This window comes from Puma concolor, chromosome E3 (assembly GCF_028749965.1).
Source record: "Puma concolor isolate L17-30 chromosome E3, mPumCon1.1.hap2, whole genome shotgun sequence".
NCBI classification, from domain to species: Eukaryota; Metazoa; Chordata; class Mammalia; order Carnivora; family Felidae; genus Puma; species Puma concolor.
Window position 1 is genome coordinate 8,370,826 of NC_141682.1, and position 23,710 is coordinate 8,394,535.

Genomic DNA, 23,710 nt, shown 5'->3' on the forward strand with positions numbered 1-23,710 from the left:
CTCCAGGAAGTCATTAGCCCCATTGCCACAGGGCTTAGAGATCCTCTCTAATACAGGCTGCTGGGGAAGGGGGAAGGATAATGCGCCTCATCCCTCCCCCGCTGAGAAGTGAAACAGACACAGAGGGTGGGCTAAGGGTCCTTTTTATTGTAATACAGCCACGGCTGAAGTGACAGGGAGGGTGGCAGCATGGCCAGGCGCTGAAGGCAGACAAGCAAGGCAGTGTAGCACAACAGCAAAACCGGAACTGGGGGAAGTGATGGAGCAGCGGCTGTCCTCTGTGCCCACCTTCTTCCACCTCCTGGCGCCCTCCTCTGCCCACGTCTCTGATTCCATCCCCAGCGACCCCTGTGCTTACTGTCAACAAATCCCTAGCAACTGTCCATCGTCCAACAAGAAGTTCAAACAGTCACCGCCACAACGAGTGAGGTTCTGAGGCATGCTCTGGCTTGGGACAGACCTGAACTCCAGTCCCTGCCAGGCTCCCAGCTACTCTGAATGACTTGGAAGTCACTTTGATCTTTCTGAGCCTGTTTCCTCCCTCGGTGGTAGATGTGAGGATCCAGTGTAGAAGACAGCGCTGTGCAATTGCAGCTGTTACTACTTGCATTGAAATAGAAAACTGCCAAAGTCCAAAAAAAAACCCCATAAAGGAACCAGAGGAAGGGAGGGATGTCCAGAAATATCTGGAGGCAGGGGTTCCAGTTGCACTAGAAGGAAGCCTGGTTAGAGCCAGAAGATAGCCCCATACTGGGCTGAGGAAACTGCCCTTCCCAGCTCAAGCCCCCTGTTTCATATCCTGGTTCAGGCACTGGTTGGGGATATAGGAAGGGGGCCTGGGAAATAGCAACATCGTGCAAAGTTGGACGAACCCCATCGGGGGGGGGGGCAGGCTTGTAAAGATGTGTCACCAGAGGGTCAACAGGGCATTATGATTGTTTCATTTACAGGCTCTCTCTCCGTATTGCACACAGGGCGGGTGATGAAGAGTTCATGGGGAAGAGGAAGGGAGGAGCAGACAAATGGGCAATGAGGAGCTAAGTGTCTGGAGGGGGGGGGGGGTCCGGGGAATAGGAGGATGGGAGCTCAGAGAGAAGGAGAGAGGGGACACTGATGTAGAGGCGCAAGAGACTGAGAGGGAGGCAGGAGGGGAGCGCGGGGCAAGCTCTGAGAGCTTGAGAAAGGGCGGGAGGAAGAAAAGTAATACGTGTTGGGCAGCTGGACCTTGCACATCCCTCTACCCGCTTCCGCCCACGAGGAGGCAGAAGGGAGAAGCCAGGAAGGACGGAGTTCCCCGCCAGCCTAGGGCGACGGACAAGAAAAGGCTCTGAAGCCTGTGAAGGAACCCATTCTTTGGCCCGTGAGGGGAACGGGCGGACCATAGCAGAGCAAGGGCCTCCCCCAAACCCGGCGATCGGATCCAGTTGTGGGCCATAGAGTGGGCGCGCTAGAGGCGAGATGGCAGAGAGGCAAGGCTAAAAGGTTGGGGGGGGGGCGCTCCGGTAAGGGTAAGCAGGCTTCCCAGCCGACCACGGAGAGTAGGGGGAGGGGGCGGAGCTTGCAAACACTGGGGGGCGGGGCTTTCTGGAGAACAGCGAAAATGGACGGATCTAAATGCTCCTCTCGCCTCCGAGAGGAGAGGCCCTAGATGTCGGCCTCCAGCGGGTACTGTTCTGTGTAACCCTTGACCAGCTCGAGCGCCAAGCCGGCCTAGCAGAGGTCAGCCAGCTGCGACCATAACTGGGACGCCAGGAAAAGCTGGCGCATGGCGTTGAGACCGGCGAGGCGCGGGGCCTGGCCCTGCAGGTGCCGCAGAAGCCGGCTCTGCGCCTGCGCACCAGCGCTGCGCACGGCGTCGACGTTGAGGTAGCGCCACGTGCCGTCACCGCCGTGCGGGATGGGGAAGGGGCGCGTGCACAGCGTGGGTAAGCGCGGGCGCGCGGAGCTGTTTACGTGCCACTCCAGGCCCTTGGCCACCAGCAGGCGCAGGTTGCTCTCACGTGGCCGGTAGGGCTGCCAGTCCTGGGTGAACGTCGCGCTGCACGGAAGGCAACAGTAGGAGGCGGGCCACGTCGCCTCCAGTCTCCGACACGGTCTCGGTGGGCAGCGGCGAGGTGACGGAGGCCCGCAGCGCCGCCAGCTGCACACGCCCAGCCGCGCCAGTAGCACGGAGGCATTGACTCAGACCCAAAGGATGCTCCTGTGGGGGGCAAGAGTGAGCGCGGAGTGGGCAGCGGAAGGGCTGGAGAGCCCAGCGCCTCAGCATCTTCACACCCACGGGCTCCCAGCAGGACCCCTCGGAAGGACCGACTGTGCCGGGCCAAGTGGAGTGGGGTATGTGAAAGCCTGCCCCACCCCCGAGGGTAGCATGGAGGACCCAGGGGCAAGTCCTCAGGATAGGTTCCTGGAGCCCCAAGGAGGGGCGGGGTTAGTGTGCGGGAGCCAGGGGACTGGGGGTGTGGGCCCCTGGGTCTCGGAGGGGAGTGGAAGGGAGGAAAACAGATCAGTCGGTAGGATAGGGGAGCCGGGCGGAAAGGACAAAGATTCACATTAGGATGTTTGGATCCCTGGAGGGAGGCCGGATCAACAGAGAGGAGTCCCGGTCACGGAACTCCGGACGCTTAGGCTCCTCAGCCATCTGGAGTAAGGACTGAGGGTTTGACGGCTGGGAGTCGGGAACTTTTTGACTTCCCCTGGGCAAAAGGGCCTGGGTAAGGACTGGGAGTCCGGGGGCGGGGCTCACGGGCGCCCCCACTCGGTAGAGCCAGCAGAGAAGGAAAGCCGGTGACTGGGCTCGCGGGGAGGACGCCCGGCTACCCGAGCTCCCTTGTCCTTCTCACCTGCTTGGTGATTAGGCCGTGTTTCTTGAGCTCCCGGGGGCCCACTTGGTCGTCCCGGGTGAGCCGTGCCACCTTGACCCCCAGGTTCTGTGTCTTGACCAGCTGCGGGCAGAAGCGCCGCAGCAGCCCGGCCACGCCCTTGCCGCGCTCCCGGGGAGCCACGCACAGCCCCTCCACCAGCGCTGTCTCCCCGGAGTCGATCACGTGCGCCGACTCCAGCGCGATCGGCGGACCCAGGCCGTTAGGGGGCCCTCCGCCCCTGCCGGGACTCTCGGCTCGCAGGGCTCGCCTCTTCCCACACGCTGAGCACTCCGTCGTCACCACCCCGGGCGCCAGGCCAGGCCCGGGCCTGCCCCACATCTCCTCAGCACTTGGGTCTCGAATTCCAGAGCCGGCAGAGAGGGAGCTCATTCGCCGGGCTCTCGTCCACCTCTCGAGATGCTCCAGCTCCGTGTGCACCCCTTGCCTGAGCACTGGCCACGCCCCCTTCCCTTGGATCCACCCCAGGAGCTGGCTACGCCCTCCCGCCCCGGGCCTTGCCACGCCCCGCTTCTTCTTAGCTCCGCCCCGGACCCCGTCTAGGGGCTGGTCCTGCTAACCGCGTCCAGGTGCTTTTTCGTACGCGAGTTCGGTCTATCGGGGGTCCTGACTCCACTCTTGCTCTCACCCCCGGTCTACCCTCTCTTGCCTGCTCTCTTCTTTTTGTGCTCCTGCTCCCAGGAACTCCAAATGAATGCTCAAACACCGAAGCTATCACCAGCCCCTCCCTCGGGTTCCTCTGCTACCCGTGTAGTCTCCATCCCACCCTCATTGGCTGGGCCCCTGGATCCGCACATCCTACTCTTTGGTTCCAAGGCCGACTGGCTCCTCAGCATCCGGACGGGGGCTGGGGGAGAGGCTCGCCTCCTCTCTTTCTTAAGGTCCACTCACCCAAATGTAGCTTCACCCCCTTTTCACCTGGGCCCCGGCTCTCCTCACTCCTGTTTCGCTTAGCCAGCACACGGTGCCGTCCTGTTCTGTTGCCACCACGAAGTCCAATGGCTGGGCCGTGGCCTCAGGCCCCGATCCAGACCTGGGGTTGGCCCCCAAGGACTTGGCCTTGGCCTCAGGCCCTGATTCAGCCCCCAGGGGCTCAGTCTCAGCCTCAAGCCCCCATCCGGATCTGAACTTGGCCTCTGCCTCCTGTAGCGGGGTGTTTGAGTGTGGCTCGACATCTGGCTGGGCCTCTTTTTCAGGCTTAGGGAGCTCTGAGCTGGCTGAATCACAACTGGATTGTTTCATCACCCTGCAGAAAATAGACAACCCAGTATCATGGTCAGAGCCCCTGTTTCCACATATAGCACCTGACACGCGCATGCGCGCTCACACACACACACACACACACACACACACACACACACACACACACTCCCCACAGTACTTTGCTACACAAATACCCCTTCTCTTTCTCTCTCCACACTAACCCTGGGAATTCAGGGCCTCCAACTCTGACCAAATCCCAATCCTACCCTGCCCCACCCTACCAGGGTGCTCCTCAACAGTGACAAACTCAGGAATGCCATGAGCTCCTCATGGACTGGCCCCAAATCTCCTTCAACCCCAGTCAGCCCCAGGGACTCAGGCAAGGGACAGAAGGTCCTTGGAGGGGTAAAAAAAAATGGAAAGACATCCCTCTAGGGTCCCACCATCTCTCTCAGGCCTCTGCAAGAACATGGGAAAGCCCCATCATCCCCACTCCTCCTACAAGAGGGTTCCCTGGGAAAAGCAGAGGGTTCAACCTCCTCCCCTTCCTACCACTGCCACTCTCAATCCCCAGGGCAAAGGGAGGAGGATGTAGACGCCAGATCTTCCCCCTATGTCCACTCCAGTGCCCTCCACTCCCCTCCAACACATACATTCAAACATAAGCCAGAGGAGTGGACAGGTGGACAGCGCCATTAAAAAATTTCAAGTCATTTCTCCCAGGCTAATCAAACCTGCCTTTCCCTTCCTTCTGCTGAAGTTTGTCCTCTCCTTCTCCATAGGAAGACCTGGTTCCACTCTAGGGCTAGATGATTATTTGGAAAAGGGCTCTGTTGGAGCTCCTGCAAACAAGATGTGCACAGGGATCACCGATGCCCCCTTCCCCATTTACCTTCCCTACAGAGAGTCTCTGTGTTCTCTCTCTCCCTCTGTTCTGCTTTTAGTTTCTTCCTATAATTCTTGCTCTGTCTCTTGCTCAATACTTTCTGTCCCCTTCCCCTTCTCATTTTTGGGTCAACTCCTATGGATCTGGTACCCTTTGGCCTCCAGCTCTTCTGTTTTCCCTGCCAGAGACAGGGCCAAAGAGAAAGGCCCCTCCCCAAGTCCTGAAGACGCCTCATTTCCAGACCTCTCTCCTTCAAACCAACCAAATCAACTAATCGTTATTAATTTTTATTTGACTGGGGGAGGGGCAAAGGGAGGGAGAGAGAAAGAGAAACAGAATTCAGGCTCCATGCTCAGCACTGAGCCCAACGCAGGGCTTGATCCCAGGACCCTGGGATCCTGACCTGAGCCAAAATCAAGAGTTGGAAGTTCAACCGACTGAGTCACACAAGTGCCCACCCAAATCCTCCAATTAAATCCTCCCCCTCTCTTTCAGCCAATTATAACTGTCCCTTCATATAACCTACATTAAACCTCATTAACCAACATCCCAGGGGACACACATACCAGCTACTTTGTGAGAGATAATATGGTGTTGGTTGGCTATTTATTTATTGTTAACAGGAACATGACCTAGGCTTGGGATAGGGGACAAACAATGACACCAAGGAGTTTAGGGATGATCTTAGCCTCTATGCCATAAACATAGCTTACATGAACACAGCGTGCCTGCTGTACAGACAAAGCTTTGAAACAAGAGCCCCATCTCCCTCTTTCTTTTCAGTCTGATGCTGATGTCTAAGGCTCTCCCAGGTAAGCCTGGATGAAGTAAGACAGCATCAGGCCAATGTCATCAGAGGTGGGGGCAGCACAGGCTCAGAGGATCCTAGAGCCCCTGCTAGAGTTGGGGACCATCAGGTTCAACCCACTTCTTTCACAATGAGGAAACAGACCCCCAAGGAGGCTAAGGTCTTGCCTAAAGTGACTCAGCTTGGGCAGAGCCAGGCTAACAGTTAAGTTTTCCTAGCCCCCAGGCTAGTGGTGGGGAGACCTCTTTTTGGTGTATATTTGGATCTCCAAACCCAGCCTGAAGAGCAAGGAATTACTGGGTCCTTGGCAGGAGTCAAAGGTCCCAAGGGCTGAGGGCTAAGAACCAGAGATGGGACCATGGGAGGAATCCCCACTACCCTCTGCCCATGTCAGCAGTTCCTATGCCAACAACAAGCCGGGGACCAGCTCAAGCATCAGATTCCTTGTGACAGGCAGGAATGACGAGGCTCAGAAGAGATAAAAGCAAGTTAGCTTGTGGCTCCCATCTATGTCTCCAGGCAACCTCACCAGCTGTTCCTGAGTCCCTGGAAAATAACAAGCTGGTAGTTCTGTGCTGACTCCAGCGATTCCCCACTGCCCCAAAAAGGGACAGAAAGTGAGCAACTTGTAGACTGGGACACATCCAACGAATAATTCAAGACATGAGGTTTTGGTTACCCCTCCTGTGCTTTCAAGATGGGGGAGAGTATTTCCAAAGGGTGTGTCTATGCCTTGGATAAAGTGGTTTGTAAGGGGGTCACAGGGAAGAAGGAAGCGCCTGCAAATTCATCTCTTCCATCTTTCCCCCAGTCACTCTTCCACACCTGCTCCCTTTGGTGGGGAGGCGGGGGACAAAACAGTTCCAAATTCCTTAAGCCCTGGGGGAGGTGGGGACTGGGAAAAAAGCAGGTCGGGGGTTCCAGGCTAAGCCAAAGCTGCTGGCTGGCCCCACAACCCTGGCTCCACACTCTGATCCCTTCCCATCCCTCAGAATAGCGCCCTCCAACCGGGCTCCTTGAACTATCGCTCCCATAGGTGTCTAGGCAGAGGAAGGGGCAGCCCTTTGCGTCCAGGGCACTGTGGGAGATGTAGTTCCGGCATCTCCTGGACCAAGCTCCAGGAAGAGGGGCGGCACATCCCCTCCATATCCTCCACATCCTTGGATCTATTCTTTCAATCTTATAAACATAAATGATCGCTCTGGGAGGGGATGATTCTAGTCCTCGCTGGGCATGCTGGGAGCCCCCCTACCCCACCTCCACCGCACCCCACACACCTGAAATATTGATGCCCTTGAGGTCGACAGCTTCTCGGAGCTGGAAGAGGGAGCAGAGGGAGCAGAGAGCGGAGAGGCGGAGACAAAGAGACGGCAGTTACACAAAGCGCCCAAAGAACAGAGCGGGAAGGACAGGAAGGGAGGCAGGAAGGAGACAAAGGCGGACAGGGGGATGCGAGGCAGAAGAGGATGGGAGAGGGGAGTGGCAGCAGGCATGGATATCAGACACAGACATGACACCTCGTGACTCAGGGCCCAGCAGATGCCAAAAAAAAGTCCTAGCGCTGCACCCCCTCCCCAGAGAGACCATAAATAGAAAACAGCGACACACCCCCTTCTCCCCACGGTGTGCGATGGGGGAAGGGGTCAAGGGGAAGAGAAAGCCAGAAAAGGGTCTGGAAGAGAACAGACACCTGGGGACAGAGGCAGGGAGACAAGATAACATGGGGCAAAGGCAGGGGGTGAGGAAGATAGACCAACGAGCAGTGTGTGCGTGGGGGTGGGGGGAGGGTGCTCCAGGGCCACAGTCATGGACTGGGTGGGGACTGTACTCAGGGGTCTTCCCCAGTTTTCCCTCTGCCCCGTTCCAAGAGTGGGGGTGGGGGCGGCAGGCGCGCGAGATTCCGAAGGAAGCTGTCTACTTGACAGGGGTCCCTCTGGGCACCAGGCTCTGGGGACAGGTGGGAGAGCAATGGCGACGGGGTGGGGGAGGGATGACGGACAGGAAAGTGTCTCCGAACACCTAGGCGAAGTCCAGGTCCCAGTTATCTAGGTCACCGGACAGGGAGAGGTTGGGCTGTAGGGGGCGCAGCGGCTGACTTCCCCGGGCGGGGGGGGGGGGGTGGGGGGTGGGGGGTGGGGGGCGGTGGCCTTCTGCTGCCCCCATTCCGCGGTGGAGGAGCACGCCAGCCCCGAGGCCCGCGGCCCCCTACCTCGCCGGAGCCGGAACCGGGGCGGGGAAGCCCAGACACGGAGCGGGGCCGGCCACGCGGACAGCGAACGGTGCCGGTAGAGGGGTCCCTTCGGAGCCCCGAGGGTCGAGCTCGGGTGACGCGCGGGGACCGGAGCAGTCCCAACTCGGAGTGAGAATGCAGGGTCTGCGCTGCGGCTCAGTTCGGCACGCGGGCGCGAGCGGGGACATTCGGGGTTCGGGCGCTGCGGGCACCTCCCGCGGCGACGCTCCGCCGGGCCGGAGGCGGCTCCGAGGGGCGGAGACCCCAGCGACGTGGAGGAAACCCGGCCCGGATCTGGAGTGGACTCGGGGTGGCCTTGGGGAGGTGCGGGCGGAGAGCAGGTGCCCTGGCGGGGCGGGGCGGGGGGGGGGGGGGTCGTGTGGACCTGGGTGGCGGGCGCAACAGGATAGCCTCAAGTCTGGCGGACGAGACTCCGCCCCTTGTCCTGGCTAGGGAGCCGGACCTTAGGTGGAGGTGCCTTGGGTTTTGGGGGGGGGGAAGGGGGTACTGCTGGCTTAGTTATTGCCCCCACGTCCCTAGCACCTCTATGCTGTGTCCTGAAGCACCCCCCTCCCCCAATCTCGCAGTCCTCCCTCCGACCTCCCACCGCCAGATAAGTCAGAGCGACTGGAAGGGGCACGCAGAGCCCTGGGGACCATGTTCAGAGAAACTGATCAAAGAAATTGGAAAGTCGTGAAGATGGGGATGTGAGGGGACACCAGGAGACAGAAGCAGAGAGGCGGAAGGGAGCAGAGCGAGGCCAAGACCGGTCAGAGTGTCCACCCCTCCCCGGGGGGCGCAGGGTAGCCTCGTCCCGCAGGTGCATCAGAGGCCTCAGCTCACGCTCAGCGGCTGGCCGGCAAGCAACCAGGCCCCCACAGGGAAGCACGCAGAAAGAAAAACTCCAGGTACACCCACGAACCCACTCCCTCACCCCCAGCACACGAACACAGAGCTCTGCGCGCACGCACACGTCCTGGGGATCTCCGCACAGGCTCTGCACCTCGTGCTAAACCGTGTGTGTGGGGGAAGGGTGGGAAGAACAGGCAAATGTGGACTTGGAGCACTGTCCCCAATGAGCTGGTGGCCTTGGCACTTAACTCCCGAGGGGCTCCTTCCCACCCTCCCCCCCAAAATGAGGTAAAAAACATCTGCAGTTCTACCCTGTAAGGAACCAGGTAAGTGATGGATGGGGAAAGCCCTTCAGTGACTGTAAAATGCTGCAGGGATTATTAAGGTCTGTTAGGGGTGAGAGCCCCTCTCCCTCGCCCTCCCTCCAGGGTCTACCCAGCTCTCGTGCCCCTCCTGCCCCCAGAGTTAATTTCTCACCTATCTCATTCCACTTTTTTTTTTTTAATTTTTTAAATGTTTATTTATTTATTTTGAGAGACAGAGACAGAGCATGAGCAGGGGAGGAGCAGAGAGAGAGACACAGAATCCGAAACAGGCTCCAGGCTCCGAGCTGTCAGCACAGAGCCCGATGCGGGGCTCGAACTCACAAACCGTGAGATCATGACCTGAGCCGAAGCCGGGCGCTCAGCCGACTGAGCCACCCAGGCGCCCCTCATTCCACTTTTTTTACACTTTCCAATGGGCTGTGATCAGATGAAGGTTCATGTCGTGTTCCTCGGCTCCCACACACATGGCCACACAATAAGTAACTTGACAAGTTACTCAACCTCCCCCCCCCTTCTTCTTTTCTTAATAGGACTTCTCCCCATTTCTATATTTTTTTTCTATTTCTGGGTTTTAAAACTGCTAACACACTGCACATCTCAAAGCCGCAGTTCAGGTGGAACTTGCTCAATTGTGGGATAGCACGTCAAAAAGTTAGAGGAATTGGAGGAAAAAAATCACTAGTGGCAGGCGGTAGATGCAACCAGGCTCTAATCCTCCCCCTTTTCACCAGAAGCCCCGCCTTCTGCTACCAGAAACTCTGGGATTGGTCCAACGTCCTCCACTTCCAGTTCCGTCAACCAATCAGAATAGAAAGTCCCCCTTCGCCCCGCCCCGCAAACCCTTCAAGTCCAAACCACTCTGAAGGAAGAAGTCAGCGCCCATTGGGCCGATCAAACACCGTCAGGGTCCCAAATAACCAAGCTCAGACTTCTGAAGTCTCAGCTCCCCAGAGGGGCTAGCGGGTGGTAGTGGTTGGAAGATGACTAATCTCCTGGCTGCCCCTCCCAGCGAGGGAGAACAGGAGGCTGTCAGCATCCTTAAGTGCTCTGAGGATGTTGGCAAGTGGGACATCACCCTGTGCCACTGTGCTTTAAAAGAGGCCGAGGTTAAGACCGGTGGGGATGGAAGAGTGCTCTGCTGGTAGAGGTCTGGGTTCCAGAGCCACCCTGTACCCCCTCCTGATGGTGAGCCACAGCACCACCCAGAATGTTTACAGAGCACTTTGACTTCATTCTCACAGCACTGTAGGATGGGTGAGGCTGTATAGTGGGGGTTCCGAGAGGTCGCATGATGTGGGCCAGGGACGCTGGGGGGTTTTCTGACTGCAAATTCAGACCCCACTGCCCACTCACCTCTCGGAGGTGCTTTGCAAGCTGTAAAGCAAGCAAATGCCAGTGCTGTTAATGCTGGAGATTTCCCTTAGTTGCTCTGAATTTTGTAAACACCTATACCTTGGGGTCCCTATTGGCTTTGGCCCTCACGCTGGGCTTGCTTATTTGGGCCTTTTATTTGGGAGAGCCTGATGTCTTGTTTGCCTTCTCTCAGGGCAGGTGGGCCCTACTGTCAGCCGGGCAGTGCTGTCGCTGTCTGTCATTTCTTTTGGGCCCATCCTCTGCCGCAGGGGCCTCCCCATCCTTGCCTTTCTCTCCCACCCCTCGTCCCCAACAGACCACCTTGGGTCTTCCTCCCTACCTTCTGAACACCTCCGCACCCCAGGATTCTTGTGTCCAGGACTTCCTCCTCCAGAGTTTGTGGGTTTTGACTGTTCTCCTCTCTGACCCCTCTTCACCCTCTGACTCTCCAAGCTGTGAGATCGAGGCTGAGACCCCTGCCCTCTCCCTGATCCAGTGACCCCTCTATCTGGGGAGTTCCCTAATCCACAAGTCAGGTCTTGACTTCCCAGGTCGTCTCCAGCTATCTGTGGGATGACATCAATTGGCTGATAGCAGAGAAATAAAATATGCTTAACAGGAACTGAACTGGGCACCTCGTATGCTTTTTGTCGTACAACTTTCGTGACCAGCTCATCTGCAGATAAGGAAGGAGACCAAAGATCAGAGGGTTAAGTAATTGGCCCCAAGTCACAGAACCAGAGAATCCATAAAAGTCTTGCTTAGGATTATAACACTGAAAGGAATCATCCAGATCATCTCAGAAGGCAAAGTATCACAGATGCCACATACTCCTGGTGACTCACGGTTTCCTCATCTGTAAAGAGAGCATAGCACCTAACTTCCAGTAAAGGTTGAATAAGATAATGAATGAAAAGTGCCTGACATTGCATAGAAATTCAATTAAAGGTAGGTGTTACTATCTAGCTAACTGGAACAGCAGTTCTCACATGTGGGGCACTGTAGCTTATACACTGGAATTCACACATAACCAGAAGCCCATCTTATTTATTCTTCCTTTGGGGCTGTCAGATGTTAGGAACTTCGTGAACCAGGTGATAGAAAGCTGGGAGACCATTGAGCTTGATGGTGAACTCTTTTTAGAACAAGGCTGATGTTACAGTTAACTTTATGCCTTTGGCACTTTGTTCAGGTCTTGGGCACATAGTAAGTCCTTAATAAGTATGTTACGAATGAATGAATGAATGAATGAATGACTTCAACCTGTTTCTAGAGTGGGGTAAGGCAAGACCACCTTTGACCACTTATCAAAGGTCACCCACTGGGTAGAGGTAAGACCAGATTCCCGGTATCTTAACCCCAAGCCAATGCACAACCCAGCCTCACGCTACATTTCTAAAGGGTCAGCGTGATGGCTCTGCTTAGAAGTCCCTGAAGTTCCGCCTCGTCTCTCCCCACTCATCACCAGGTTCCTCTCTCCAGTCCACATCATGCAACACCAGTAACATCTGTCATTCATTCATTCGGCAAACATTAATGTCATCTTCTATGGGCCTGGTTGACCCACTGCTGCTCTCAAAGACTTCAGTCGAGTTAGCCATCCACTTTTATTCTGGACAATACCTAATACAAACAAAAACAGAACAGGGGCACCTGGGTGGCTCAATAGGTTAAGCGTCCAACTCTTGATTTCGGCTCAGGTCACGAGTGGAGTGCCACATTGGGCTCCTCACTGAGTGTGGAGCCTGCTTGGGGTTTTCTCTCTCCCTCCCTCTTTGCCTCTTCTCTACTCACATGCACACCCTCCCTCAAAATAAATAAATAAACATTAGAAAAAAAATAGGACAGTACAGTGAAGCCCCACTAGCCTATCATTAGCTTCAACAATTATCAACTCATAGCTGATATCGCTCTACACGGCAAGCATCCCAATATTTTGAAACCAATTTCAGACATCGTATTGTTTCACTGGTATTGCAAGAAATCATTTTAATGGCATTATCACAGTGATATGGATGGAATTGTGCCTTCCCCCCAATTCGTATGTTGAAGCCCTAACCCCTAATGTGACTGTATCTGGAGACAGAGCCTGTAAGGAGGTAATTAAGGCTAAATGAGGTCATAAGGGTGGGGCCCAAATCCCACAGAATTATAAGAGGAAGAGACACCAGAGATTTCTCTCTACCCATTATGCATTTGCAGAAAGAAAGGCGGAGGAGGCAGAGAGAAGTTGGCTGTCTACAGTTCAGGAAGAAAGCTCTCGCCAGAAGACGAATCTGCCAGCACCTGGATCATCACCGACTTCTAGCCTCAGAACCATGAGAAATGAATGTCTGTTGCTTACACCCTGTGTGTGGTATCTTGTTATGATGATGCCTGAGCCGACTAAACACACACCTAAAACACTTCCTCCCTCCCTCTCTCTCCCTTTCCTCACTCACTCTAGGGGAAGTCAGCTTCCTTGTCTTGAGAGACTCAGCCCTGTGGAGAAGCCCATTCAACAAAGACCTGAGGCCTCAATCGAACCACTGGGAACTGAGTCCTGTCACCAACCATGTGAGTGAACTTGGAAGCAGATCCTTCACCCCCAGTTGAGCCTTGAGATACTACAGTCCTGGTCAGCAGCTTTAATGCAGCCTGAGAATTCTAGACCAGAATCTCCCAGCTAAGCCCGAAACTATGCTACAATAAATGTTTGTTCTTTTAAGCTGGTAGGTTTATGGGTTATTTCCTCTGCAGGAACAGGGAACTGATGAAGTTGATACATATTTTAGACTTATTTTAATCTACATAGTTCCCTTCCACCTCTCCCTTTTTGCAACTATTTGTTGAAGAAACAAGATTGGCTGTTCCCTATAAATGTCCTCACCATCTGGATTATGCTGATTACACCTCCATGGTGTTGTTTACCATATTTTTCTCTTCTCTGCTTTTCCTGTAGGCTGGGAATTAAATCAACATGCCCTGTCCAGTATGGTAGCCATTAGTCACTCGTGGCTATTGGGCATCTGAAAGGTGGCAGGCACAACTGAGGAACAGAGCTTTTTATTTCATTTCATTTGAATTAAAATTTAAAATAGATAACTGATCTAGTTATTGGAAAACTTGAAAAAAAATGTATTTTTAAGTCATATCTGCACCCAACGTGGGGCTTGAACTTACAGCCCCAAGATCAAGAGTAGCTCACTCTTCTGACTGAGCCTCCAGGCAACCCTGGAAAACTTTTAAGTATGTTCAGAGTAACTTTTTCACTTGTGAATTTTACAAACTTTAAATATGGACCAAACATTTCCAGTGGATGTTTAGCGTCTAAACTGAAATATGTTCTTTTTTAAAAATTTTTACTTTTATTTTAGAGAGAGACAGAGAGTGAGAGAGAGCAGAGAAGGGGCAGAAGGGGGGAGGGAGAGAGAATCTCAAGCAGGCTCCACACTTAGTGTGGAGCCTGACGTGGAGTTTGATCTCACGACCCCAGGATTTCGACCTGAGTCGAAATCAAGTCAGACGCTCAACCGACTTAGCCACCAAGATGCCCCTAAATGGAAATATGTTCTAAGTGTACAATACAAACCAGATTTCAAGGACTTAGCCCCAAAGGAAAGTATGTAAAATATCTCATTACTGTTTTTTTATTACACATTGAAAGAATATGTTGGACATATTGTGCTAAATAAAAAATATTATTAAAATTAATTCCACCAATTTTCTCTTTATCATTTTATTGTATTATTTTATTTTAATGTATTTATTTAAGTAGGCTCCACACCCAACATGGGGCTTGAACTCATGATCCTGAGATCAAGAATCACAGGTGTGGGGCACCTGGGTGGCTCACTGGGTTAAGCAACCAACTTTGGCTTAGGTCATGATCTCTTGGTTGGTGGGTCCGAGCCCCTTGTCAGGCTCTGTGCTGACAGTTTGGAGGCTGGAGCCTGCTTCGGATTCTGTGTCTCCCTCTCTTTCTCTGCCCCTTCCCCGCTCATTCTCTCTCTCTCTCTCAAAAATAAATAAACTTAAAAAAAAAAAAAAAAGAATCACACGCTCTACCAACTGAGTCAGCCAGGCACTCCTCTTTCTCTTTTTAAAGTAGTTACTAAGAAAAGCTTAAATCATACATGCACTTTTTTAGGAAGGACTGTATTCTTCCATCAAAGGCTCAAATGTAGTTTATCTTGTTGGAATCTTACCAGATGCTGTCGCTCAAGACTTCAATCCAATCCGTTATTAGGGCCTGCAAAATGTTGATACTCTTATTCTGTCATTCTAGGTGTTTCTGTGTTTGTTTTAACTAGTTGGAAAACACCTATAAAAGAAAACTTGTTCTTCTGTGCTCTGATTACCCTGAGGCATATTTTGTGAAGGACAGCCAGGATGAATGCTTAAAATGTTTCCTTTTATTTGTTAATTTTCAAAATAACAAGTTGATGCCTTAGCAATTTTCAGTGGTGATCAACTCTTCTTTTTAGAACCACTATGAACTCATGGACTTTTAAACACGTTTAATGTGATACAGTTACTGTCCCTTCCTGATGTCTCAAGGTATCCAACTGTTCGGATAAACTGGTGCTTTACAGTGACACAGAAGGGTCATGAGCGATCCTTACAGAGAGAGTTACCGGATGCAGAGGTGGGATGGGCTGAGCCTGCCTGGCAGGCTGGTAGGTTAAGGGAGGTGTCTTGGAAGTGGGACCTGAACTGAGCAGTAAACATCCCCCCCCCCCCCCCCCCCAGAGGATGAAGGACAAGGTCCCGCCAGCAGGAGGGGAAAGCGAGAGCAAAGCCCGAGGCAAGCAACAGCCGGCTTCACGAGAACAAGCAGTTCTGGGTTGCACGCATCCATCCGGTAGGTAGGGGCTGGCCAGCAGGGGGCGTGTGGTGGAGGGCAGTGGGCAGGGGAGGGAGGGAGAAGGGAGGAGAGGGAAGGAGAGGGGAAGGGTTTTAAGCAGGAGTGACACATTTGCCTTGCGAGTAGAGACAGCCCTCTGGTGGCCACATGGAGGATAGCAGGGAAGGAAAAAGCCGAGAGCAGGCAGAGAGCCGAACTCGTGAAGTTTCTTGGGTTCATGTATTTATAAGTTAGACTCTTCCAGATCAGGAGGAGAAATGACAGTGTTGGGGCTTATTATCCAGCTACACCGGAGGAGGAATGGCACAGGGAAGTTCAGTAACGGTTGAAAACAGAACAGACCCTCAGGACAGGCTAGTGATCCATGTTCTTTCTGTGCACCTGCCCGGCACACGTCCCCAAGGAAAGATCTCATGGCAAATGCTGACCACTTGCACCGAACATAATTTCTACAAGAGACCACCTCTGGATGGGTGCAGTCCCAGGCACAAGCAGAGAGGACTTTTGTGTGATTTTTTTTTTTTTTTTAAGTATGCTCCACGCCCAGCGCAGAGCCCAGTGCAGGCCTTGAACTCACGACCCTGAGATCAAGACGCGAGTTGAGATTGAGAGTCGGGTGCTCAACCGCCTGAGCCACCCAGGCACCCCTGTGTGAATTTTTAAAAAACACCTGTTGTGGGTTGAATTGTGGCCCCCTGCCTCAAAGAGATATATGGAAGTCCCAACCCCTCCTACCCATGAAAGAGACCTTATTTGAAAATAGATTCTTTGCAGACATAATCCTATCAAGCTGAAGTCACCCTAATCAAGTATGACCGGTGTTCTATAAGGAGAGGGAACTTTGGACACGACACAGAGGGGAAGGCCGTGTGACAATAGAGGCAGAGACTGGGTGATGTCGCAGCAGCTGAGGTTGATGACACCACCAGGGGCTGGAAGACCGGAAGGAGGGTTTCTCCTCTACTGGTTTCAGAGGGAGCAGACCCTGCTGACACCTTGATTTTGGCCTCTGAACAGTGAGACAGTAAACTTGTTGTTTTAAATCACCAGATGAGTGGCACTTTGTTACAGCTCCCTAGAAAACCAGTATAGCTCCCTTCCTTCCCATGATGGGTACGCTGCCCCCCTCTCTGGCTCTGTGAAGGGACCCCCAAGCCCTCCCGGCCCTCTGCTGGGCTTCCCGGTGCTGGGCACAACCTGCAAACCGGGCGGCTGGTTCCCTCCACGGCAGGTCTCTTGGACCGGCTCCCTTCATCTGTTCGGCACTCGTCATGCACTAGGCGTGGCGATCGCCATAACATGGTCGAAACGCAAAAACGAGCAAGACATACTTCCTGCCCTCAACGTTAGCATTTAGGAACATGAGATAAAAGATTATGAGCAAGCCCGATGTTGGGGTAGCAGAACACCTAATGTGATGGTGCCTGTAATGTGATCACGTAATGCAACGCGATGTAATTTCACGCAATGTAATTCTTGTGAGGTGGCTGTGGTCAGGAAAAGATCTTGTGTCGAGACAATAGTGACACCAGCTGATGTTTGTTGAACACCCTGCCAGGTGCCACGCTAAGCCCTTTGCATGTGTACCTCATTTAGAGCTCAGTGTGGACACTGTGGTGTAGATGACAGGATCAGAGCCTGCCACTATCCGCACGTGGTAAGTGCTGAACACCGGGGTGGGGGCTTGGGGGGGGGGGTTGGGCTGTGACTTGACGGTAGGGGTTCCATCTAGTCTCCAGGCAGGAAGGAGAGGCGAGTCAGGCCCGGTTGGGAAGCTGGACTGGGCTCTACCTGAGGGGGACCTCGAATGCTCTGCTGAGGATTTTTACACCTTTTAACAACAAAGATCCAAAGACAGTGGGGATCCAAAAGGGAGAATTAGATGATGAAAACAGCATTTTAGGAGGAGCGTCTTGACAGCAAGAGAGGGTGTTGGATGGGAGACAAGAGACAAGACCCCTGATCGCTCAGGAGTGGTCCCAGAGGGAGTCCATGGAGGGATGGGGTCATGGAGGAGAAGGAGACGCTAAAAACCACTTAGCAGGAAGACACAAGAGGCCAGGAATTTTGAGTGCGGTTCTGGAAGGTGGGGAGAGAGGAAGGAGGTGAAGCCAAGACAGATGCATGAAAAACAATGGTTGGAAAGCAGGATGACAGAATAAAAATGGGGACCAGAAGACATTTAACCGTCAGTGCGGCTAGGATCAGAGCATGGCTGCAGAGGTTACTTGGGGAGGCTCCGGAGAGGGTAGGAGGTGTGCCAAGGCCTCCTGAAGCCTATGGCCTCCACCCAATCTGGGCTGGCTTCTAGGAGAGGAAGGATGCTGGTGGAGGTGCCTCCAGGGCCAACCCAGTTGTAACTGGATGTCTAGGCTTCTCCTGTTTCTCTCCATCCTCGAGCCAATCCCTCCCACCTCCTGACTTTATTGGTCTTGGATTTCAGACAGGGGCAACAAATGATGGGGAATGAAGTCCCCTCCTCCCTCTCTCCCTGAGTCCTCAAAGGTCCCCTTCCTCACCTGTCACCCAGCCCAACCTCCCCTCCCTAGAGATAGGCACCTACCACTCACAGGGGAGAATGGCAGGGGGCTTCTTGGAGGAAGGCCCGTGGCAATCTAATCCCCATACTCCCAGCTCTTGGTGGCCCGTTCTCACTAGAAGTTGGTGCTTTTGTCCCTCGGGGGAAGAACCCAGAGAAAAACACATGTGATGCTACCCTTAAAGTTTGGGATGAGGCACAAAGGTCCTGCATTCCAAAAGGGGCCAGAGCAGATCACATGCAGCGAGCAAGAATGCATTGCCCAAGCAAATAGTTGAGAAGTGACCCTTGAGTCCCTGACCCATGACAAGGATTGGACACAAAGGAGAGAAGTGGGCGGGGGGAGGGGGGCTTTCAGAGCTCGAGGGCAAGGCTTACTTCCACAAGATCGGTGACATAGGTTGCAAGGCTCAAAGAGCTCGGTACGCCCCTGTGTTTGTTGGATGTGCCCACAGAGAAGTCTAATGGCCAGACTGTAGCTGGCTGGAGGTTCCCTCCAGGAAAGAAGGAAAGACAGTGGTTGCATTGAGGTCAGCCTGTCCTATAGTCGCATCTGGGCTAAGGGTGTTCAAACCTGGGGCGCCTGGGCGACTGGTTGTCAAGCATCTGACTTCGGCTAGGTCATGATCTCATGGTTTGTGAGTTCGAGCCCTACATCAGGTGAGCTCAAGTCCCGCTTCGGATGTCAGACGTTCAATTGACTGAGCCACCCAGGTGCCCCTCTATAGTACAACTTGAGGTGGATGAAGAAGTTATTACCTGAGAATGACCCAGATAAGTCACAGGAGTGCCCAGATTTTCATGCAGGAACAAGAAAAACTTCTTCCACTGAATATATTGTATAGGACAATATAGGACAGTGGGAGATAGGTATGGTTACATCCCAATTACATTTCAACAAGGTATTCTTACGTCCTGGACACAGACGCACAGCCAGTCCGTAAATGGGACTGACATAGTCAGAGGACGCTATGACCACACGAGGTCCCCCTAGACTGTTCGGTCTTACCCTCTGGTTGGACCGATGCCATGCCCATCATGGGGATGACAATATTTTGCCAATCTCTGTTCTAAGCCCTTAATTTTTTTTTTTAAGTTTATTTATTTCGAGAGAGACAGAGACAGAGATAGCACAAGCGGGGACGGGCTAATAGAGAGTGAGGGAAAATCCCAAGCAGGGGCTTGGGGCTCAAACTCACGAAACTGTGAGATCACGAACCTGATCTCAAGAGTTGGACACTCAGCCGATGGAGCCCCCCAGGCGCCCCAGCCCTTCAATATTAATTCTTTGATCTTGACCGGAGTTCTGTGCTTGTTGGGTAACTGGGTTCCTGTTGACCTAATGCTGGGCTTGCAGTAGGGCTCAATGCCGGTCAGGTAGGTCCTCGTTTCCCCTCAGCTCCCAGCTACGAGGAGACCCAAAGGACAGAGAGAGGGCGTGGAAGCGAGCAGCGTACCTTTCTCGTACAACTGGAGATCATTTCCCTCCCCATGAGGCCAGATGCCCTTGACCAAGCTCAGCATTTGCTCACGCTCTTGCGCCAGGCATCCTGTCTTCTGCAGCCCACCCTGCAACGCCTAGCGCCCCCCTCCCCCCCTGCAAGAGCCACCCTCCTCAACTCAATCCTGAGATCCTGCGGCTCTCCGCGAAGCAGATGCCTTCATTCACAGAGAGAAAAGGGCTCAGCAAAGGAAAGAAACCTATGCACGATCCTGCAGCAGGATTAAGTCTTGCTGGGAGGAGAATTCAGGATTCTGACACCCAATCTAAGGCAGCAGCTCCAGGGGCGTCTGGGTGGCTCAGCCTGTTAAGCGTCCGACTTTGGCTCAGGTCATGATCTCGTGGTTCGTGGGTTCGAGCCCCGTGTTGGGCTCTGTGCTGACAGCTCGAAGCTTGAAGCCTGCTTCGGATTCTGTGTCTCCCTCTCTCTCTCTGCCCCTCCCCCGCTCACATGTTTTCTCTGTCTCTCAAAAATGGATGTTAAAAAAAAAAAAAAAAAGATACTAAAGCAGCTCCGTGGCACGTGAGAGTGGGGGCGGGTTACCCACGGAGGCACAGCGTGAGCCCTGCAGGCAGCCGATTCCACAAAGCAGTGGTGGGAGAGAAAGAGCTTTTATTGGAGTGGTACAGCTGGCATAGGTGGAGGTCCCAGGGGGCTGGGGGCTGGGGGGCGGGGAAGAGGCTAGATAAAGGTGAGGTGAGTTGAGGCAGGGACGCCACAGCTTTCCTTGTGCTCCTCAAACAGTGTCTCCAGGGCCTGCATGTAGAGCCTGTGGTAGTGGTTGACCTCCTCCTCGGTGGGGCAGAGGATCTGGGGCACCGGAATGGGGCGGCCCACTGCAGGGAGAGGGCAGACAGGGGTGAGGTGCGGGATTGCCCGCACAGCTGACGGCCGCTCTCCTCCCCCGGAGACGGGCACTCACCCACGGTGGTGATGGGCCTGGCAAAGGGCAGCAGGCCCCAGGAGTTGGCCGAGAAGAGTCCGCGACCCCAGAAGATGCAAGGTGAGTAGCCCGTGAGCTTCTTGAAGGCAACCTGGCACAGGTATTGCCAGGAGCCGGGGGCAAAAGCCTTCAGATGGAAGATATCATTCTCTCCAAAGGAGTACACGGGCACCAGGGAGGCGCTGAGCAGGGACAGCAAGAGAGAGGAGGCGTGTTCGGGCCAGCGGCTCTCGGGGAGCCCCCGGACGGGGCTGCAAATCCCTCCCACGCCTGGCTCCCCTCCCCGAGGCCTTTTCGAGCAAATGACCAAGAAAGATCTGGAAGAAAGGACTCACAATTCTTGAGAAATGATTGCGTACCGGGCCTTCCTCCCCAGCTGAGCCTCGAACCACATGGCGCTTAGGGCGCCCTGACCCCCACCCTGGTACAGACAAAACTCCTCATACAACTCCCCCAAAACTCAAGTCCTAACGGCATGACCAGTGACACGAACAGTCGATTAACACATACTTGTAGCTGTTCTTTCTACTGGATTTTTACCATAAAGTGAGCTAGAGGAAAGAAAGTGCTATTAAGGGGCGCCTGGGGGGCTCAGCCGGTTGAGCGTCCAACTTTGGCGCAGGTCATGATCTCACTGTTTGTGAGTTCAAGCCCCGCACTGGGTTCTCAGCTGTCAGCACGGAGCCTGCTTCGGATCTTCTGTCCCCCTCCATTGCTGCACCTCCCCTGCTCTCACTCTCTCAAAATAAATAAATAAACTTAAAAAAATGTTTTAAACATATCCATGCAGAGGGGACCCAGGCAGCTCAAACCTGTGTTGTTCAAGAGTCGACTGTATACATTTTCTCATCTAATCTTTGCAACCACAATATCGTTGTAAAATTAGGGATTAGTCCTATTTCGCAAGTAAAGAAACATGTCCGAGGTCTCGCCTTTGAGGTAGAGTCAGAAAGGGATTTGAACCCGGGGCTTCTGAGCACAAGGTCCTGCTACTCGAGCTATGATCCTGCCTCTTTCAGAGAGGGAAGACTGGCCGAAAGTGGGTATGGTGTTGAAACAGAGAAAACCCTCAAGTGTTGACATGAGAGGGGGTGCCGGCCAGGGCGGATGGTGGGGGGTGCTCAGTCTGTTGAGCGCCAGACTTCAGCTCAGGTCACAATCTGGCGGCTTGTGAGTTCAAACCCCGCGTAGGGCTCTATGCAGACAGCTCAGAGCCTGGAGCCTGCTTCGGATTCTGTGTCTCTGTCTCTCTCTGCCCCTTCCTCACTCACACTGTCTCCGTGTGTGTGTGTGTGTGTGTGTGTGTGTGTGTGTGTGTACGTCTCTCTCTCTCAAAAATAAATAAACATTAAAAAAAAAGTGCTGACATGAGAGGCCGATAGGCGCAGGGCACAGTGTGGGCTCTGGGGACACAGAGGCCCAGCTACAGGGACCTGGATATGTAGGGACAGAGAGCGTGGGCCCCCAGATGCAATGCAAAATTCACCAGCACCCCCGGGCTGGGCACTTGCGCCCCACTCACCCGTGTCTCAGTGCCAGGCGCACGAAGCCTTTGCGATTCCGCAGAACGAGGTGGTGCGTCCCTGGGATTGCATACAGGGCCTCCTGGGCGCCCCCAATTATGATGACCACAGCCTGCCCTGGCTGGGGCTGAGAGAGAATAAAGTCCAGGCTCCTCCGATTCACAGAACAAATTCCTGCATGCATGTGGAGGTGGGGAGCAATCACCACGGGCTCCCGGGCTGCCTGGCCCCTCGCTCACCCTTTTGGCGCGTGAGCCCCACACCCCCATTCCTTCCAAGTCTGCTGTCCCGTGCCCGTGTCAGTGTGACCTATAGTGCCTCTCCCCGCAAGGAGGCAGGACACTTGCCCCAAAGCTACTGCTTGCCACCTACTGTGAGCCCGGCCAACATTACTGCTGGGTGCCAGGCCTGGCTTCATCTTCCACTTCCCAATTGGGCAGAGGCTCGCCAGACTGCCTCCCACCCGCCCAGCTGGCAGAGTGGGAGGCAGTCTGGCCCGGGTGGGGGAGGGCCGCCTCACCGTAGGACGAGGTATAGTCTCGGTAGATCGGGAAGTAGAAGATGAAGCTCAGTCCCGCCAACGTGAGCCGAATCCCGGGGAAGTGCTTGGAGAAGTCGTTCATCTCCGTGTTGAAATTAGTGAAAGTTCCCACGCTCATGATCCCGTGTGGGTGACCACCGATCACATAGTTCCGGTCCGGGGGCAGCTCTGCTGTTTTCACCAGCTTGGGGGCGTCGGGCAGGAGGAGGAGGAAGAGGCGTGCACGGCAAGACAGCAGATGAAAAGAGTCTCCCTCCACCCCAAGCAGGCTTCAGAGTTCAAGGTCCTCCCTGGGCCAAGAGCAGGGGCGGGGGCTACTCTGGAACACCATTCGGCCCCCCTTCCGCGTGCCCCATCGTCTGAGTTTAGAAAGCCCAGGGGTGCATAGGCAGGGGTGAGCGGGTGCGGGTGGGGGGAGAGGGAGGAGGCAGAGAGTCTCTGTGGATGGTGACCTCTCACCTTGACCGGAAAATAGTCCCTTAGCTCTTTCCACATACTCCAGGTTTTCACGAACGCAAAGCGCCTTCCGCCTTGGGGCAGAGAGGTGGGTGGAAGAACGCCTGGGGCGCTCAGCCACCCTTCTTCCTCCCCCAGTGCAAGTCCGGCCATGCTCACCTCGGTTGGGAGTGTCCCAGTCCAGGAAGAACCACACCAAGTAGAGAACAGAGAAAGACCAGAGTGGAGTGAAGAGGAGGAAGAGGAGGAGAAGGGAGAAGAAAGGACCTGGGTGAAAGATGAGAAAGAAAAGTCACTTCGCGTTTGAAGCTGGGTCATCGCACCCAGCGCCTGCTCTCCTCCCGCTCAGATCGCCCTGGTGCAGCCAGCCACCTCTGGCTCTCTCCTGCTCCCTTTGCAAGGGGGGCTCTAGCTTTCCTGCCCCCACTCCCTGCTCTCCTTGGGGACCCCAGGCCAGCAGGCCTCTCACCCATGAAGAGGAAAGACAGCACGAGCTGGTAGGCGCTTATTGCTTCCAGCCACTGCTTCCGCACGGTTTTCATGGCGAGGCGCAGCGGGGGCGTCGGAGACTCCTCTGCCAGCAGCTCCCCTCTGCCAGCGGGGCTCCAGGGGCCCGAGCACAAACCAGGAAGGTTTGGGCACCGACGGGATGGCTTTCTCCCGAGAAGGCCAAGCCCTCGGGGCCCCCTCGGAACCGCGGGTGTGTTGTGCGCGTTTGTGGAGTGGACGGGGAGATCTTGGATCCGAAGCGCCAGTCTCCAGCATGATCTTTGAACTTGCAACGAGGTCCTCGGGGTGGAGGTGGGAGGCGACAGGAAGTGTG

The 23,710-nt window shown here is 54.4% G+C and overlaps 2 protein-coding genes and 1 long non-coding RNA gene across 6 annotated transcripts; 1 reads left to right on the plus strand and 2 right to left on the minus strand.

Annotated features, from left to right (window-relative positions):
• Positions 1-1,710: 1,710 nt before the first annotated feature.
• NAT16 (N-acetyltransferase 16 (putative)) lies at positions 1,711-3,251 on the minus strand. The gene is made up of 3 exons (XM_086692779.1): positions 2,841-3,251; positions 2,091-2,200; positions 1,711-2,038 (listed from the first exon to the last, which is right to left on the minus strand). The coding sequence occupies exons 1-3, from the start codon at positions 3,249-3,251 to the stop codon at positions 1,711-1,713; spliced, it is 849 nt and encodes a 282-aa protein (XP_086548905.1).
• Positions 3,252-8,506: 5,255 nt separating this feature from the next.
• On the plus strand, positions 8,507-23,359 carry LOC147572939 (uncharacterized). Of its 4 annotated transcripts, none has more exons than XR_015245385.1 (5): positions 8,507-8,914; positions 12,740-12,868; positions 12,984-13,093; positions 15,269-15,380; positions 23,026-23,359. It is a non-coding gene; the product is annotated as an uncharacterized LOC147572939 (long non-coding RNA). The 4 variants fall into 4 exon arrangements; XR_015245384.1 differs by lacking the exon at positions 23,026-23,359 and adding an exon at positions 16,942-17,068; XR_015245382.1 differs by lacking the exon at positions 23,026-23,359 and adding an exon at positions 16,147-16,432.
• On the minus strand, positions 20,017-23,493 carry MOGAT3 (monoacylglycerol O-acyltransferase 3). Its single transcript, XM_086691861.1, has 7 exons — positions 23,357-23,493; positions 23,047-23,154; positions 22,891-22,961; positions 22,411-22,615; positions 21,890-22,064; positions 20,347-20,549; positions 20,017-20,260 (listed from the first exon to the last, which is right to left on the minus strand). The coding sequence occupies exons 1-7, from the start codon at positions 23,427-23,429 to the stop codon at positions 20,106-20,108; spliced, it is 990 nt and encodes a 329-aa protein (XP_086547987.1). The 5' UTR covers positions 23,430-23,493; the 3' UTR covers positions 20,017-20,105.
• Positions 23,494-23,710: the final 217 nt, after the last annotated feature.

Excerpts from the sequence above, each read along its gene's own strand:
- NAT16 (XM_086692779.1), bottom strand. The coding sequence starts at position 3,251 with ATGAGCTCCCTCTCTGCCGGCTCTGGAATTCGAGACCCAAGTGCTGAG. Across the intron at positions 2,201-2,840 it reads ACGGCCTAATCACCAAGCAG|GAGCATCCTTTGGGTCTGAG; the intron begins GTGAGAAGGACA and ends TGCCCCCCACAG. Across the intron at positions 2,039-2,090 it reads CCGCTGCCCACCGAGACCGT|CGCGACGTTCACCCAGGACT; the intron begins GTCGGAGACTGG and ends CCTTCCGTGCAG.
- MOGAT3 (XM_086691861.1), bottom strand. The coding sequence starts at position 23,429 with ATGAAAACCGTGCGGAAGCAGTGGCTGGAAGCAATAAGCGCCTACCAG. Across the intron at positions 23,155-23,356 it reads GCTGTCTTTCCTCTTCATGG|GTCCTTTCTTCTCCCTTCTC; the intron begins GTGAGAGGCCTG and ends TCTTTCACCCAG. Across the intron at positions 22,962-23,046 it reads CTGGGACACTCCCAACCGAG|GCGGAAGGCGCTTTGCGTTC; the intron begins GTGAGCATGGCC and ends CTCTGCCCCAAG.